Below are 16,193 nucleotides of genomic sequence, written 5' to 3' on the forward strand. Positions count from 1 at the left end.
AACACCCTACTAACATGCTCGGGAAAAAAGCTTTATAGCATTCTTTTGAATGACACCATCAAGATTAGATCGTATGATGTTTAAAACCAGTACTTGCCTCTATAAAGACACTAATGACTCCTGCGCATTTATTTATTTATTTTTTTTTTTGCAATCTGCACACGCACTAGCCCCGAGAGAAAACTAAATGACGTGGTGTCTGCAATACGTGTCAGGAATATTTTGAAACACCGAAAGATTAAGTATGCAGATTATTCCGAATTGTCCCCAAAATTTGGCCTGATTAAATGCTAGGTAATTTAACATGCCTAAGTCATTATGAAGAAAACAAACAGTAACGCGTGTGGGCGACTTATCGGTAACTGCAGAAAGTGTGGCTGTGGGCGAGCAACAGTAAAGTCAACACTTTGTTGGCAGAGATCAGTTATCGAATCGTTCAAAAAAGCGAGCAGGTTTAGAGAGACAGTACCTTGATGGGCGGCAGTCGCATAATAGCTAATGAGTGGCCGCGCAAGAGCAGCAAACATAGCAGGTGGTGCGTGCTAATTTGCACTGCCGCGGGAACAATATCATGTAAAGAAAAGTGTGAACAAGAAAGTGTATGCCTTTAGTGCAACAAGATATAGGCTTAATTGGCATTACAATAAATATAATATAATTATATATAAATTATACATTACATAATATTATACTTAATTAAGAACTATAAGAATTGTTATAAGAAATAATCACAAGTTACGCGATTTAATTAGTGGGGCTGATATTAAGTCGTTCCCCCTTGTAAGACGGTCACTCATCCATTTTCAAGGTATACCTAAAGACATACAGACTAAGTTTCTGATCTCTAACGGCACGATTACCTTAATTTTAAGTCCAATTTAAGGTAATTTCACGCTTGATTATTCTGTGCGCACGATTCGAAAGCCGACTGCGTAAAGGGGAGTAGAAAATACACATGTTCAGCGAAACTTCTTTAGTTTCAGCGACAATCATAGCAAGCAGTGCATTGAGGACTAGGATCATGCTTTACAGCTATCATTGATATACATATCTATATAAAGTAATAAAGGTCCATTTCGCAACACACCGGGACTTTCATCGCCTAATCGGAGCGGGTGCTTTAACACTGAGCATATATGTACCTCGATGCTGCCGCGCAAATTAATGGCAAATCAGTTCTGCGAAAGTCCGCAAGGTCGAGGGAAGTACACGAAAAGAAAAAATTGGCATACACCCGAATTGTAGCACGAAGCTGCAAAAGAAATCCATGCTGGTTTGTCAGAAAAAAAAGCCTCGCAGTTGAAGAAAAATTCGTCCTGGTCCGGGACTCGAACACGGGACCAACGCCTTTCCGGAGCAGCTTAATGTATGACAAAGACGCATTTATTTTCGGAGATATATTATGATGAGTGCGTTTCATTCGGATACATATGTGGTATATTCCACACAGAAAAAGTATCAGAAGCCACTGTTCACTGTAATTATGAGCGTGAAAATCTGCTCGCCGTATTCTTGTCAAAGCAAAAAGCAGATTGTCTAGACGAATTAGAAACGCCTCACAGAAGTCAGTCGCAAACATATGGATGACCAATCAAACTGCACCAGCGAAATGCTGCATGATGTTTTCTTCCCATGTATTGGTATTCTGAAAGGGAAAGATTGTAATCCACCTGAATTGTAGCACGAAGCTACAAAGGACACCGGACCCAGACAAATTTTTCTTCAGCTTTCCTTCCGAGAAACGCGTATGGATTTCCTTTGTAGCTTCGTGCTACAATTTAGGTGGATTACAATTTTCCCTTTCATGACACTTTCTCCACCTCCACCTTGCGGGATTCCGCAGAAATGATTTGCCATATTGGTATCCTATATTGAATATTACCAAAATAACTGCCAAAAAGGGAAAAGAAATGTACTTGAGGAGCAATCCGTATTGATTTCAGTGATGCCGGTGACAGGGAAGTGTATTATACGTTATCAGCTCAACTCAGTTGAAAATTGATGATACGTAGACTAATCAATATCCTCAGTTCTGCCAGATGGCAGTGCTTAGGTAACAGAATGTGTTGGCTAGGCAGTTCCTGGGGCTCCTCATGCCGCAAGACTTTTGGGGGATTCCGCGCTTCTTTAGGACGTACAGCTGTTGTTCCCCGCCATGGGTAAAGACAGAGCAGTACTAGAAAAGATAAAGGAAACCAAACTGACCTTTCCGAAAGGTCACATTGGCACCGCGAGGAAATAAACGCTACTCTAGTGCATATGAGAAGTGCTTTTGTGTCTGTGTGATGTCTCACAAGCTGCCGAGCAGCCGTGGAGGGTCGCGCGAGGCCAGGCCACGGCTGCGCGCGGGTTTTCCCCAAGGCGGCGCGATACCGCAGTGCCTGCATCCCTTGTGACTCCCGTGTTTTGGTCTTGACCCCGTGCCCGCAGGTTTTCGGCAATATCAGGTTTGACCCTGACACAGAGATCAATCGGCACAACAACTTTCAGTCCTTCTTTCAGTCCTTAATACTGTTGTTTCGGTGAGTGCCCCTGGACGGCAGTGCACCGATGGCGCCTTTAGCTAGAAGCCTCGGCAGCAGCCGCAACGGGCCGGCAGCACGGTCCGTCCGCGTAGCAGCGGCGGCAGCGTAGCGTCCCCCCCCACGTACTACATAGAGAGAAGGCGGCGCACAGAAAATGCCGCCGACGGCGTAGGGTCTGTGTGTGCGTAGCAGCCGTGAATGCTCTCTGGCCCGAGGCGCCGAGAGCGCGTAGCGTTTGCCCTCCCCCACTTTGCCTCCCCGCCCACACTCCCTCGCGGCTTCCTCCGTGATGCTGTTTGTGTTTTTTGTCCAGGTCTTTGGAAATATTATGCTGGCGTCGGACAGTCAAATAACGAGGCACAATAACTTCCGAACTTTCTTTCAAGGTCTAATGCTTCTGTTCAGGCAAGTGGAATCCTAACCTAAGCACATGTATACCGGCTCCAAGGGCATCCACGCCTTTGCTGCACAAGCTGTTTGCGCTCACGCGTGCCATGTTAAGCCCTGTATCTGGCCACACGTTTGGGTCTTCCTAATTTTTTTTTTTGCATTTCTGTGCATTCTTTTCCTTTCTATGTGTGCGCCTTCCGTTCCTTGTTTATTATGTTATACATTTATATATATCTATATACAAACATTACTCCATTCCAACGCGCTCTGCCCAAGACACCACCAGGCTGCTCCTCGAAGGAAGGCTTGCATGGCGCCTTCCGCAGTTACCGTTCGTTCGTGACACGTTTCGTTTCGAGCGGCTGCCCTCGCAAAGCGCCCCACAGCCCATCGCCAGGCCTCTTTGCGCCGGTCAAGGAACCCACACTCCGCCAGTTTACAGGCGACACATCCAAACTTCCAAGACCAGTCGCGCTGCAGAAGCGTCCAACTGTTTCGTAATCGTGAAGAACATCATTTCCACAGGTATCGAAATAGCCGACCAGTGCTCCTCCAGTTTCAGTTCTAACGCATTCTTACAATATACTCTCTAGCTAGTTTTTTTACCTGACACTCTCCCGACTTCCTTCGACCCCCACGAACACTGTAGTGCCGAGTGCTGTCCCGAGCCCGTGGTTTCCACTCGTGATTGAAGTGACCGGTGAGCGCGGCTCTGATGCAATTACCTACAACGTTTTATGGCGTCAGCGCGCTTCTGTGCGGTAAATCATCACACGTCTCGGACGTGAGCCGACCTACAAACAGATCTTTTACAGAAAAGGCGTCGCGCCGTGTTCTCAAAACAGAATAAAAGAAATTGCGATCACGAGCAGCTTAAGCGATGTACTATAACCGCTAGCAATGTACCACAAATGTGAGGGCTACGCAAGGCGGTCTTTTTCATTGAAAACCGTAGTTTTTAATGGACAAGGAACTTTATTATAGTGTAGTGGTCTGGATTAAGTTAAACGAACGATCTGTTGAACGTTTTCTTTGTTTCTTTTTTTCTTCTTAATTTTATTGCGCGGTGTTAAAACCTCCGGAGTCAAGGTGTGTTTTTGCCTGGAAAACGGTGCTATGAAAACGGTGCCATGAAAACACTGCGAAAACGATGCTTCAGTAATTGCTGTTTCTGGCTCCTCAGCATAACGCTACAGCCGCGGCGCAATCGCGTCCCTCTCACGCACCGAATGCTGCAATAATAGATTGCTAAATGTGGGATCTAATTCGGTGATACGGCGAGACCGCGCCCGTTTTCTCTTGTCTGGCCACAAACCTGGAAGGCAGGTTCTCTGAATCTGTGCTCGGTCTCGTCTATTCTTAATTCGCCCCGTAATTTGGTAAGCCTTCAAAATTGTGTCATTTCCTTGCCAGGAAAGGCCAGGGTGCCTTTATTTTCGTTAAGTTCTAATTTATCTAAAAGCAAAAGTCTTGCCTGTAACGTATTTGGGTGAAGTTTCAAACCAAGTAGCTGTATGTACGTGATAAAATCTCTAGTATCTTTTTAAATTATTATTCGTAAGGCGTTTTAACGGCACACAAGCATTAACCGTTCCCTAAATTGCAACCCTGGTAAAATATTCTCGAAGTATAATTACAGCCAGCGCGAAAGTGTGCAGACGTTCCGAGCAGCATTAGGATGTGTTGGCCGGTTGGTTGGTTACTGCCACAGTGCGTTCAAATAATGGACGAAGGCACAGAAAGAGGGCAGATCAAAGTGGTGAGTTCTTAGCGCTGCTCTGTCTTCTCCTCTTGCCTTCATCCGCTGTGCGAGCGTGCTGCGATATGTGCCCAAGCATCACAGCATAACCACATACGACGTTTCCAGGGCAGTTTAGTAAAAAACTCTACGTCCTCTGAATAGTCTCCGCTAATATTGAATCGGCTTCACTTGAAACGCTTAACGTGTACCCGCGCTCGGCAAAGCTTCGCACTCAAGAGCAGCTGGCGCTAGCGCGGTTCATCGGATGGCTATCACTCCGTCGCGCGTGGGAACCTGGGTCGGCTTCATCAGCCGCGGGCCCCTTAGGCGCCCAAGCGCCCCCGCAGTAGGATCCGCACTGGCCGCGCCGCCGAGTCCCAGGACATCTCAAGTCAGGCCGCCGGTCGCCTGTGTAGCGGGAAAGCGTGCGCCTGCGGGCCGCGCTCTTTTCTCCGGTCGCCCTTGAGGTGCAAGCTGGGGCTCCGAGAGGCGAGCAGTGCGCGCCCGAGGTCTGCGTTAGTTGCACTGTATAGGAACCCTAATGCGTAGGATGGGACACGACCATGTCTGCCCTCGGCGGCTCAGGCCTTCCACACCGCTTGAGCTTTGCTGCGCATGCTTTTCCGCTTCGTGCCTGGCTAACACCTCTGGCTGTCCACTGCATCCTGCTTAGCATGAACCACGCACACCGCTTCTGCACCCATGCACTGGCACAAACACGCGCGCGCGCAGAGCCCTTCTCATCCGGAGTCGCTTTAACCCGCGGCACTCTGGCGCTATCGGTTCGGTGGCCCGCGTGACTGGACCGCCTAGCGCTGAGAGAAACTGCCGCGCGGGGGATTCCTCTTGGCACCGAAGCATGAGAATGGCTCCGCGTGTGCGCCGACGCGCTGCACACTGATCACATAGAGTGCTGACATCACGAAGCGCGCTCATTGCTTCGCAGTGTTGCGAGCAACGCAGTGGTCTAATACATTTCGGCATTGTACATTATTGTGGAGGCAAAAAAGGAAATTGGGTCACGTGACATAGCTCGCTAGCAACTTGAATACCGTTGGCTGATGCAGTTTAAGTAATTATTATCCAAACGCCGCCGTTACACTTCCTCCTTTCCTATAAAATTCGCGGAGCATTAGTGAGCTACAGCTCTGTCTGCATCCAACTTAAAAATGCCGCACGCGTATTTTCCGTAACTGCGTTGCCGCAACGTCTGCATGATAAAACGTGTACCAGTAACCATGCTTGAGTTGAAGTGACCCTAACTGCAGGAGAAATGTATGTACAGCGGAAGGGAATATAACTCAGCACTTTTCGCACGCAATTCAGCAATTATGAAAGTCTGAGTCATTTTTCTTATTTGGAGGCAACTTGGAAAGTAGTTCGTGGATAACTTGCTCTCATTTTATAAAGGACAGATTGATGCGATAGGTTAACACCGTTTGTGAGCTTTGAATTGGCGAAATATGTCGTAATACAGTTATTTTATGTGTCAAGAGAGCGGACCGAAAAAAAAGACAATGTCTCTTTTAATGCTTATCGTTTCTTGCATCACGTCTTTCCGTTATCGACCATAGTCAGTCGTTAAATAAAGCCACTAACTCAAGCGTACGAAATAGTTCAAATAATAATGTAGCATCCGTTTATTCAGCACTTTGCACATAAGCACGAAACGTTAACTATGTGAGTGTGTAATATTAAACGAGAACTGCGGACTAGTAAATATTGAAGAGCCGTATCTACCGACGCCTATTCTTATTCTGCACACTTAGCACCGCTTCGCTGGCCTAACATTTGCTTTGTCTACGGTACCCGTCCAGATGCGCCACTGGTGAAGCGTGGCAAGCTATCATGATGGCTTGCGTAAAGGGTCGCCCCTGTGACCCTCTTTCCAAGAAGGAGAAACCTGAGTGCGGCAGCAACATGGCCTACGCCTACTTTGTCAGCTTCATCTTCTTCTGCTCTTTCTTGGTACGTATTCCTCTGCGTCGTCGTGAGAAAGTGAGCGCCTCTACTTCGCTTACAGAAGCGAAACCTCAAGACAATGTTTACGCGCACTTTACTCGCTTCGACGCTTCATTTGCTGCCTGCACTTCTTGTAAATCATTGACATCTGTCGCCCGTAATCAGCACCACTTTATTCAGCGATAACAACACTGCTAAGATTGCGAGGAAAGTATTGTAGATGGTTTGATGGCGCGAGCGCCTTTCAACACAACCTTCACTTGCGAAACTACAAAGAAACTACAAACATCTGGCTTTCATCCACTCGTACAAGCTGCTCCGTATGCGGAACTCCTACTACACGAGTTCACGTACAGACTAACCTGATGATGACGGCGTATTACCTTCAGCCACACGTGACCAAAGCTGGCGCAAGATCGTATATATGCCTACTATAGACCCATCTGGCACGAATAATGTGTAAAAAACTAGCACTTTCGTTTTTTGTTGCGCCTCACTGATAACAAAAAGGAAAAAGTAGGTTAGATGAGGCTTAGGTACCAATAAAATGTAAGCAACCACATAGATGGTGTGATCACGTTGATAAGTGTCGAAATTACCCTATGGACTATCTCACAGTCAACCAAGACATGCAATAACATATTATATATCCTCTTTAGCATGGAATACGAATGTGTGCGAGTCGCGGGTGACATTTAAACATCTTTACGTAACGGCTTAAGATGCTTCCAACAACAATCTGTTATTTTTTGCATCTTGACGATAAATGCTTATCACGTGCTCTAATGTCGCCATGTTGAATACTGCCGATCCTCACACCGCCTGCATTTCGGCAATCCAGTGCAAAAAGCGACCACCTCACACATTCCCTCCTTTTTATTTATCGTCGTTGTCTTGGCGGGCGATTTCTCGGTACTGTAAATGCAGTTTTGGAGACGTGTAGTCGACGAGCGCGCTTTAAATATCTATTCTCTTGCAAACGGAGTTTTTCAGTTACAGTGCCTTGCACAGGCCAAGCTGGGCCCACCACCGTCCGAAAATCGTCAATGTTTGTTTTTTACAGCTTCTTTGGATAAATGAAGTCCGTAGAAGCATGTATAGTGATTAAGCATTGTCGAGGCCATATGCTAGGTAACCTACGATCAGTGTGAATTTTAACAACGCTCTGCTCGTTACATTCGTCGCTCTTTTAGGGCTTACTTCTTCGACGTCGTGGGATCGACGTAGTGTGCGGCTGTTAGCAATTCATATGGTAAACGACGCGTACTCTCATTTTCAGATGCTCAACCTGTTCGTCGCCGTCATTATGGACAATTTCGACTACCTGACGCGCGACTCATCCATTCTCGGGGCCCACCATTTAGACGAGTTTATACGGGTCTGGGCCGAGTATGACCCGAACGCCACGTGAGTTACCGCTTCCCCGTGTTGTGTTGTAGCCGGACGGCGCCAGTCACTGGCGCCATCTTTCTTTTATAGCGTTATAGTTATGTCACCTTTAGATGCATTGGAGAACGCGTAGACGAAATGCAATGTGTAGACTAAAATTCATTGAGAGAATAATTGTAGTTAGTGCAGTGCAATTCAGAGGATACGTTGGACATTTCAAGAGCCATGTGCGGGCAAAGTTAAGGTGTTCTGCATCATTAGGGACGTTGTGGCAAGTTGTTAAAGTTATGTTAAATACACTTTTATCTCTAGGAAGTTGTCAATAGTGTGTTGTTTCAGAAATATACAGTTTCTTGAGATGAAAATACAGTGACATGCTCGAGAAAGTTTAAGGTTGTAGGTGCACTATATAGTATCAAATTTGTGATAACTGGGTTTTGTATTCTAACCGGTCGGTGTATCGAACTTAAACGCTGTGGAAATAGTGTGTGTTGGGAGGAACATGCTGGAGAAATATCAAATATGAAGGTGCACCGGGGATGCGAAATTTTCACTGTGCCCGTCGCAGTCTTTAGAACGCTTGTTCGAGCAGTAAATTAAATTTTGAAATTGTTGTTCTAAGGAAACGGGCTCACCGTTTCAATTGGAGGCCTCGCGCACATATATGGGAGACCCTCTATGCTTACGATAATCGAAAATTTATTTGAGTACAGAAGTCTTCATTTGAGAGCGTTAATGGTAAGCGGTCACACGTTCGAAGATCGCGTTGCCGACGCAACAGCTGGGGGCGGCTCGTGCACGAGATCTGGGAGCTTCTACCAGAACCGTAAACGCGTCTCTTTGGCGGTAAAATGCTTTGAGGCTATGGCAAAGGGCGCACCGGGTGCCGTGACCTCTCTGTCTCAGACTACTCTGTGTGGCTGCAATGTGGGTTTTGCTTCTGCAATGCTGTACAAATCTGCTACGATTTGTTTTGCAGGGGCTATATTCACTATACGGAAATGTATGACATGTTGCGTAACATGGACCCTCCCCTGGGTTTCGGGAACAAGTGCCCTTACCGACTGGCCTACAAGGTGAGTGCACAGCTCGAGCTCTTTCACGTTTGAAGCTCGCGTGCGACGAAACACGCCCGAAAACGCGTGCGCCGGCCTGGGTCCGGGACAAAGCTGTGTTAGCTGATGGAACTTCGTCCCGCCACAGAGTGTGGGAAGGCAAAAACAAGAAAAACTTCACTGCGAAAAGGAAGCAATGTTTAATATAGTCGCGGTGGTTTCCTAGTACCAAAGCAGTGCTAGAAATTAACACACAGAAATGTTTGCCTGCGTAGTTTCCCATGGACGCGGTTTGGCTTTCGCGCTGCCTTGCTGCCATGAAAGAGCGTTGCCGGACACTAAGCCTGTGCGAACTTTATTTGTGTTTCAAACGGAGAGTATCGTCTGCTTAACCTCGCTATATTTTCTTCGCTTGTATCTCTCTCTCTCTCTTGATTTGTGCCCACGATTGCTGAAAGGATCAAGGAGGACCTGTAGAAACAGAACTCGACATCATTCTTGCTCTTCCTTATCTGACCAAGTTCTTATCTTTCTTTCAGAAACTTATTCGTATGAACATGCCTGTGACTGAAGAAGGAAAAGTGAACTTCAGCACTACATTGTTTGCACTCATTCGAGAAAATCTGAGCATCAAAATGAGACCAGGTAAGGCCGATCGCTCAGATGCCTCAGTGTGAGCGATACACAAAAAGAAGGGGCAAAAAAAAAGCTGCGCATGTCGGACTTCATTCCCGAAAGAAGTCCCAGCGCGAGGTGCTATGCGGACGAGTTCGCGCTGCTAGTTCTCATTGTCTTGGATTTTCCAACTGGAGCTTCGAGCTCAAAATAAGTAAAGGTAGCGATTTCTAAATTTGGTTCGTATCACCAGAGGAGCTAAATTATTCACCCGCAGCAGAGACGAAGTGAAAAGTTGTGTTGGTACCTTGACTCGCCTTGCGCGAGCGTCGCAAAAACAAGAGCCGCGCCACTGTTCAGTACACGCTCGAAAGATAGTTGTCCGCTATTTACGGCGGTGCGGCTTTTTCCTGCTGTGATTCGCGCATGAGCCCCGCTGACGAGTGCATTCTGCATGCCCACCCTTGCAGCAGAGGAAATGGACCAGGCAGACAAAGAGCTCAAGGATACCATCCGCAAGTTGTGGCCGCTGCACGCGCGCAAGGTCACGGACAAATTCATGCCGCCTGATTCCGGTGAGTACCGCCACCTCGCACGCGGTGTCCGCGTGTTTATGTGCCACTGTATAGTAAGCAAACGCAAGCTTGATGCCCCAGCAAAACCGCAGTAACAATACTCTTTAACGTAGCCAGCGTCCGCGGCGATGTAGTGCTGTAGTTCCGCGACTGCGTGCCGAAATGTTTCAAGTTCTTCGCTCTTGTCCTTGTTTTGTTCTGCTCGCCTTGTTCGCTAGACCTCACACCAGTCCTCTTCCCTACGGGTGCGAAAAATTGACCATTTATGTAAACATAAGAAAGTTATATTATGTTTCGCGATGTAGAGTAACGTGAGTGCACGCCGAATATATTCGATGTGGATCCATATCACACGTAGAGAAATGTTTGCCAGCTAAAATTTAGCACGTTCGACGACGCAGATTAGCTGCCGCTCAGAGTTTGTTTTCCATTACTGGTTCCTGTAGACCTGGGACTGATTTCACACGCAAAAATAAATTACTCTCAAAAGAAGTGTTTGCCATTGGCCTGTCGCATTTGTTAAAAATATATTCGCTGTTGGCGGTTGGTCATTGCGTGTTCTTACGAACTGCTCTTGCGTACGAAGGATTTGCTAATACGGTCCCTGTTATTTTTTTTTTCTTTTTCTCCACTTTAATCGTTTCTTCCTTTTTCCACCTCTCTAGAATTGGGAGCAGGCAAGCTAACTGTCGGAAAAATCTATGGTGGTCTCCTTATTCTCGAAAACTGGAGAACCACAAGATTCGGACAGGCTCCCGGAGCAGGGAGTCTAACGGTAAGAACAGTGACTGCAGCTTTAGTGCAAAATAATTCCGTATAACAAAGACATTTTTGCGCGTTAAAAGAGCAAAACGTGAATATGGAAATTTTTTTTTTATGTTTTCCTTTTGTTGCTTGTGCAGATGTGTACGAAAATACATTATGATCGAAAAGCGAATTATTTGTTGTTTCAATTAATTGGCAGGAGCATCGACGGTAATTTTTTTTTTTTTTGTCCGCGCTTAAAGTTTTACCTCGAGATTTCAGTGACGTTGGCCCCTTATGCTTGAGATCAACTAGATGTAATCGCCTGTGCCTGTCCCGCTCTGTGCCCTTACACTAACTGTAGTCTTAACAGTTGTCGTTGTCGCGAACATTACGAATCACTGTATATTTCGACGGTATGCTAAAATGCTCCTAAATAGGTGCATATTTCGACGAGTACAGTTACTCAGTTGCACTTACCTTTCTTCGTGGCGTCAAGGTGAAAGCGAGCGAAAAACGTCATCTGCATTTTGCACTTGCAAAGTTATAAAAAAGGAAAAAGACGGTTACAGCGCCTCACTCCAAGCCAGTGAAGCGAAGAATCAGGTAACGTGCGCGATTTGGTGGGTAACTCTGTGTCTGGTTCTCCGGCAGCGTACAACAGGCAAGAAGCCTGTCGCTATCAGGACGCCGAGAGTGAGGCAAAAACGACCCTTGACCCTACCTTTACTGACCCTGTCTAGATGAGCGAGCGCCCCATAGCTGCGTCTCGTGCATCCTCTGAAGCGCGGCCCCAGTGCCGCAGAGTGCGGCGCGCGCATAGGTAGACCGGCAAGAGACCTCCGGCCCGGCGCGTGGCACGGCGGCGGCGCAGCGCCGAGTGCGGCCCCCCATCGCCCGGCACCCGTGGCTGCGCCGTCGCGCGTGCCGCAGAGGAGAGCAGGCGCACGTGCACGAGGCGCCCTAGCGCGCCTTGCTCGTATCCGTGTGGTGTACAGTCGTCGCTTTGTGCTTGGTTTGCTGCTCTTGTTGCCTCGTTGTGCGTCTTTGCCCGAATGCCTCTGTAGTGGATCAATGTGGGCTCTCTGTGTTTCTTGTTTGCAGGAAAAGGCGAGTCCGCCATCGCCGCCAGATTCTCCGGTAGTATAGATATTGTTGCTCTTTTCCTCGCTTAAGAAAAACATGCCCCAGTGTCTATATAGTGTTTGTCACCCGCCCCCGGCGGCTCGGGCCCAGCGAGACCGCTCGGTGTCACCGGCCGGCAGCTCCGCGGCGACGGGTGCATCGAGCCGCTCGCCCCAGCCGCCGGGGGCAGTGAAGCCTTCATTGTTGGCTGTGTTACGCCTTGTCCCGAGTGGAGTGCCTCCGTCGGAACGCAGCCAAGGCTGGTCCGGCGCCCGTGCGGCACGACAGAGTCCCACCCACGCAGCTTGCGCGCGCTCTGCCCTGCCGCACGGTCGCCGGAAGTGTGTTAAGTAGTGTCATAACTGTTGCCGAGACATATATTGCATGAATGTTAAATCCCATGCTGTTCGATGTGGTCCAATATGGCGGTGCTGACAGGCAAAAATGAGAGGGAGGCAGACGTGAAGAAACTTGGAGCACATGTAGCTGTTTTGCATCAAAACAGGTCCGTAAAGTGAGAGAAAAGCCAAATTCACTCTTTGACTGCCTACTGCTGGCGTGCTGGAGATTGCACTCACGAAAATTCTTATGAGGCTACCTGGGCGGTATACTCTAATTACAGGGTGACCATCGCTACTCTGGATGAATCAAATCATTCGCACCTATGCTTCTGTACAAGTTATGAACTCTTCTTCCCCTTAAATGGTGAGGGCGACTATGCCTGCTCCTGTTAACCGAGAGAAGCACTACATAAACGACAGACGAAGCCCATTTCGTGGCCAATAAGCTTCTTTCTTAAGTCTCACCGCCTACCCACTCCTTGCCGACAAAATGTAGGCATTTCTCACTGGCCTATACTTGGAACAGGTCGTATTACATAATAGATACAGGTAGCCTGTACAAATTTCAACTGAGAAAAATACCGCTGGGTCTAATAGCATGTCATTTAGTCGTTAGAAGGGAGACAAGATAAGCAGTGCAGTTTAACAATGTTTGCAGCTGGTCTTTTAAACTACGCTCGGGTTAATCTTACAAACTTTTTGCTCTTTGAACAGTTGGTCGCCGAACAGGCTTATGCTAGCTCGGAAAGAAGGGCAACGAGTGACGACGTACTCTATAGTTTCAACTGCAAGGATTACACGCGGCACTTTCGGTCATACCAATATTATATATGCTATGATCGAACTTATACAACGACACTGGTAAAGTGCATACGAAATTTGAGTCCCTTAATGTGTGTGTACGTAGCCACTTTTGAATAACGTCGTCGGCGTCAGATGTCAGGGCAGGCGATACTCAGTCAGCCACACACGACATGCTCATTGCGTTCCGAAGCTAAGGCTGTAACCCATTTCTGTGATTCTTGCGGTATTTTACCTCGTTGTACCGGATGAACGCATATTCACACGCCAAAGTAAGCTTTGCTCCTCGCCGCGCGCCCTGTGGAGCCCATCCATTCTCGTGAGTGCATTTTCGAACACGCCGCCCCGAGCTGCCGCAAGGCTCAACAGTGCGCCGTCATCATTCGGTGTTGCATTTCTGTTAATTGTTGTTTGGCTTGTATGTGGGTGTGCGCTGATTGGGCCCGAAAGTGTCTTGTGCTGGTGGTCGGAGGGCGTTGTTGAGTAGCAGTTAGCGGAGCGCCTAAATTAGCGTGAGGCAGGTGTCCTTGATACGCACATAACGAAGCGGGAACACAGCGTAAAGAAAATTTATGACTCCATTGTTGGGGGTATGAGTGACCACGAGCAACATTGGGCGCACCTTGCCTTCGGACGACAGGTGTAGAGAGAGAGAGATGTGAGAGACAGTAGCCATAGCCGCAGGTGCAGCGGTGGCCGCCGCGCGGCGTCAACAGCGCTTGACGCCTGTTTCCGCGTGGCGGCAGCCGCTGCTCTGCGCCGTTGCTCGGCCCGTTAGTGAGGGCGCGCTCCTTGCGGGGGGCGTGCCCGTAGAAGAGTGCATTCGTGGCCACGCGGCGTGCTCGCCGCCGGGCAGAGAAGGCCCGCTCCCGAGCCGGGCGAGTGTGTCTGGCCTCGGGGGCGTCGGTGAGCGGATGGAACCTAGGGCATGCCCCCTTCTCCCGTAGCTCTAGCGTCTTTTCTCATTACCCTAGGGCTGCTCGTGCAGCGGTGCATGGCCCGTAGTCAGGCATGCCTGCATCTCCTAGTGCCTTGCGGACAGCCCTGCGTAGCCCTCTCCCGCAGGAGAAATCCCCGGCCACCTTTTCCTCTCCCGCTGGGCGCGCGGCTGCGGGCGCGCAGCCCGACCGCGCGCACGGCGTTCGACTGACGACCGCGCGCGCCACCCGCGATCGGATCGCGGCCGTTCGAAGTCGAATGCCGGCCCAAAATGCCAGGCAGCGCGCGAGCATGCGTCAGACCCGATTACAAGGCGGTCGTCTACAACCAGGAACGCCAAAGGTTATGCGCATATTTTACGTACGTTCTCCTTTATCAATTATCGATCAGTATGCGGTGGGGCTTTCTTTTTGGTCTTTATCTTGCTTTCAATCTCACGCTATGTTCTCTGTTGTCACTGAGTTATCTTAAACACCCTATATGAACTTTGTCTTGTGCGAGGGCTGCTTCACACGGCGCGAAACTAAACGCAAGTTCTTAAGCGGCGGCACTATACGGAGTCCTTAATTCGACCACAGATGCTTTGCCGTCATTAAAGCTCTCCGTCCGTCGCGAGCTCGCGTTGTGCGAAGCAGCCCTCATGCTCCGTTGCACGCAATGACCAACGCCAGCGCTGTGAATCCTACCGATCCTCGCCTTAGATCTCTGCACTGCAGGCCTTGGGTGCACATTATCCGTCGCGAGGACATGTTCGCCATTGGTAGTCTGCACAGCGCTGCCTATTTGATAGGCATTTCGAGAGAATCTACTGCAACGTAGCTCATACGTTAAAGTAGCTGTGAAACATTCAGCATTGAGATCTCAGTCGGAAACTCTGCAGGAACATTATCTGTACAATTGATGTACTTAGTGCCACACTGTATTAGTGTTTAAAGAAACACCAAAGGCATCACGTGCTGTAGCGGCGGCTTTCGCCTCCGCTTAATGCATCTTGTATTCGTGTTGGACATAATAATTAGCATTTGCGAAGACCGCGCGTCAGGGATAACTCACTCATTGAGCCACAACCAATTTTCAAAAATCGTTTAAAGAATGTGTCAAAAAGTCAGTGTGAGAAATGAGCTTGTTCTTCAGCCACGTTACCCTCTACGCGCAGCAGAGCGCTGACGACGGTTTAAACGAGACACTGTATGGAAGAAAGGAAAAATAAACGGTGCAATAGCTGACTTCAAAGTTATCGCTGTTCTTGGTGCAGATAAATAAGAGAGATTACTTACTGCGTCGTCCGCGTAAAGCTGTGGCCTACAAAGATTGCAAAATGTGCTAAAAGAAAGCACTATTATTTAAAACCTTTAAAATATGACTAATAAGTCTGAGGAGTGATGCAGAACTAAAATTCGCGTGGTACCTGCACTTGTCGTCGAGATACGCGTCTGTGAAGAAATGAAGCGAGGTGCGCAAGGTTAGTCGCGCATACGCGTACAAATAGCTGCTAGAAGAAAAAAAAAACAGTTTTATCGCGTAGGTTTACCTACGCTTTATACTGTACCACTCCCAGCAGCGGCCAAGACCTAAGTATAGCGATTGCAAAAAATAGACTAAGTACGCATGTAGGTACGCACTGCCTACCTTTCACCGCTACGCTTATTTAGTCATAGTGCTAATAATAAATGGTGAGGGAGTAATGAAATCGCTCGTTGATTTCAGGCATATCTTGCTCATGACATTCGCAACGATTTCTCGTGAAACTTCAAGCACTGCTACAGCTCTTTCCTGAATTATGGCACATTAACGTTGATACTTTCCGCCAGCAAATAACGGAAGTAAGCATATTTTACCGTTCTACATATCAGTAGCGGCTGTCTGGCAGAAATTCTAGTCAGTGCAAACAGATACCTTGGCAACTAGCATTCGCCAACGGCAACGCAAACCAATTCCACATAAAACGTGTAACAATTCGCTACATGGCTCAAAAGTCAATAGTGGTCTTC

The 16,193-nt window shown here is 48.2% G+C and overlaps 1 protein-coding gene across 9 annotated transcripts in view; it reads left to right on the forward strand.

The window, feature by feature from the left end:
• cac (calcium voltage-gated channel subunit cacophony) overlaps window positions 1–16,193 on the forward strand; it is a 674,132-nt gene that overhangs the window by 641,911 nt on the left and 16,028 nt on the right. For 8 of the 9 annotated variants that reach the window (XM_050193695.3, XM_050193689.3, XM_072286791.1 and 5 more), the window contains 8 exons: window positions 2,839–2,930; window positions 6,474–6,624; window positions 7,898–8,025; window positions 8,987–9,083; window positions 9,602–9,707; window positions 10,148–10,252; window positions 10,918–11,027; window positions 12,101–12,136. In XM_050193695.3, the coding sequence (XP_050049652.2) occupies window positions 2,839–2,930; window positions 6,474–6,624; window positions 7,898–8,025; window positions 8,987–9,083; window positions 9,602–9,707; window positions 10,148–10,252; window positions 10,918–11,027; window positions 12,101–12,136 (825 nt within the window). Of the gene's footprint in view, window positions 1–2,430; window positions 2,523–2,838; window positions 2,931–6,473; window positions 6,625–7,897; window positions 8,026–8,986; window positions 9,084–9,601; window positions 9,708–10,147; window positions 10,253–10,917; window positions 11,028–12,100; window positions 12,137–16,193 lie in introns of all 9 variants that reach the window. The other variant, XM_055061950.2, reaches the window with a different exon arrangement.

Source organism: Dermacentor andersoni, chromosome 1 (genome assembly GCF_023375885.2).
Source record: "Dermacentor andersoni chromosome 1, qqDerAnde1_hic_scaffold, whole genome shotgun sequence".
NCBI classification, from domain to species: Eukaryota; Metazoa; Arthropoda; class Arachnida; order Ixodida; family Ixodidae; genus Dermacentor; species Dermacentor andersoni.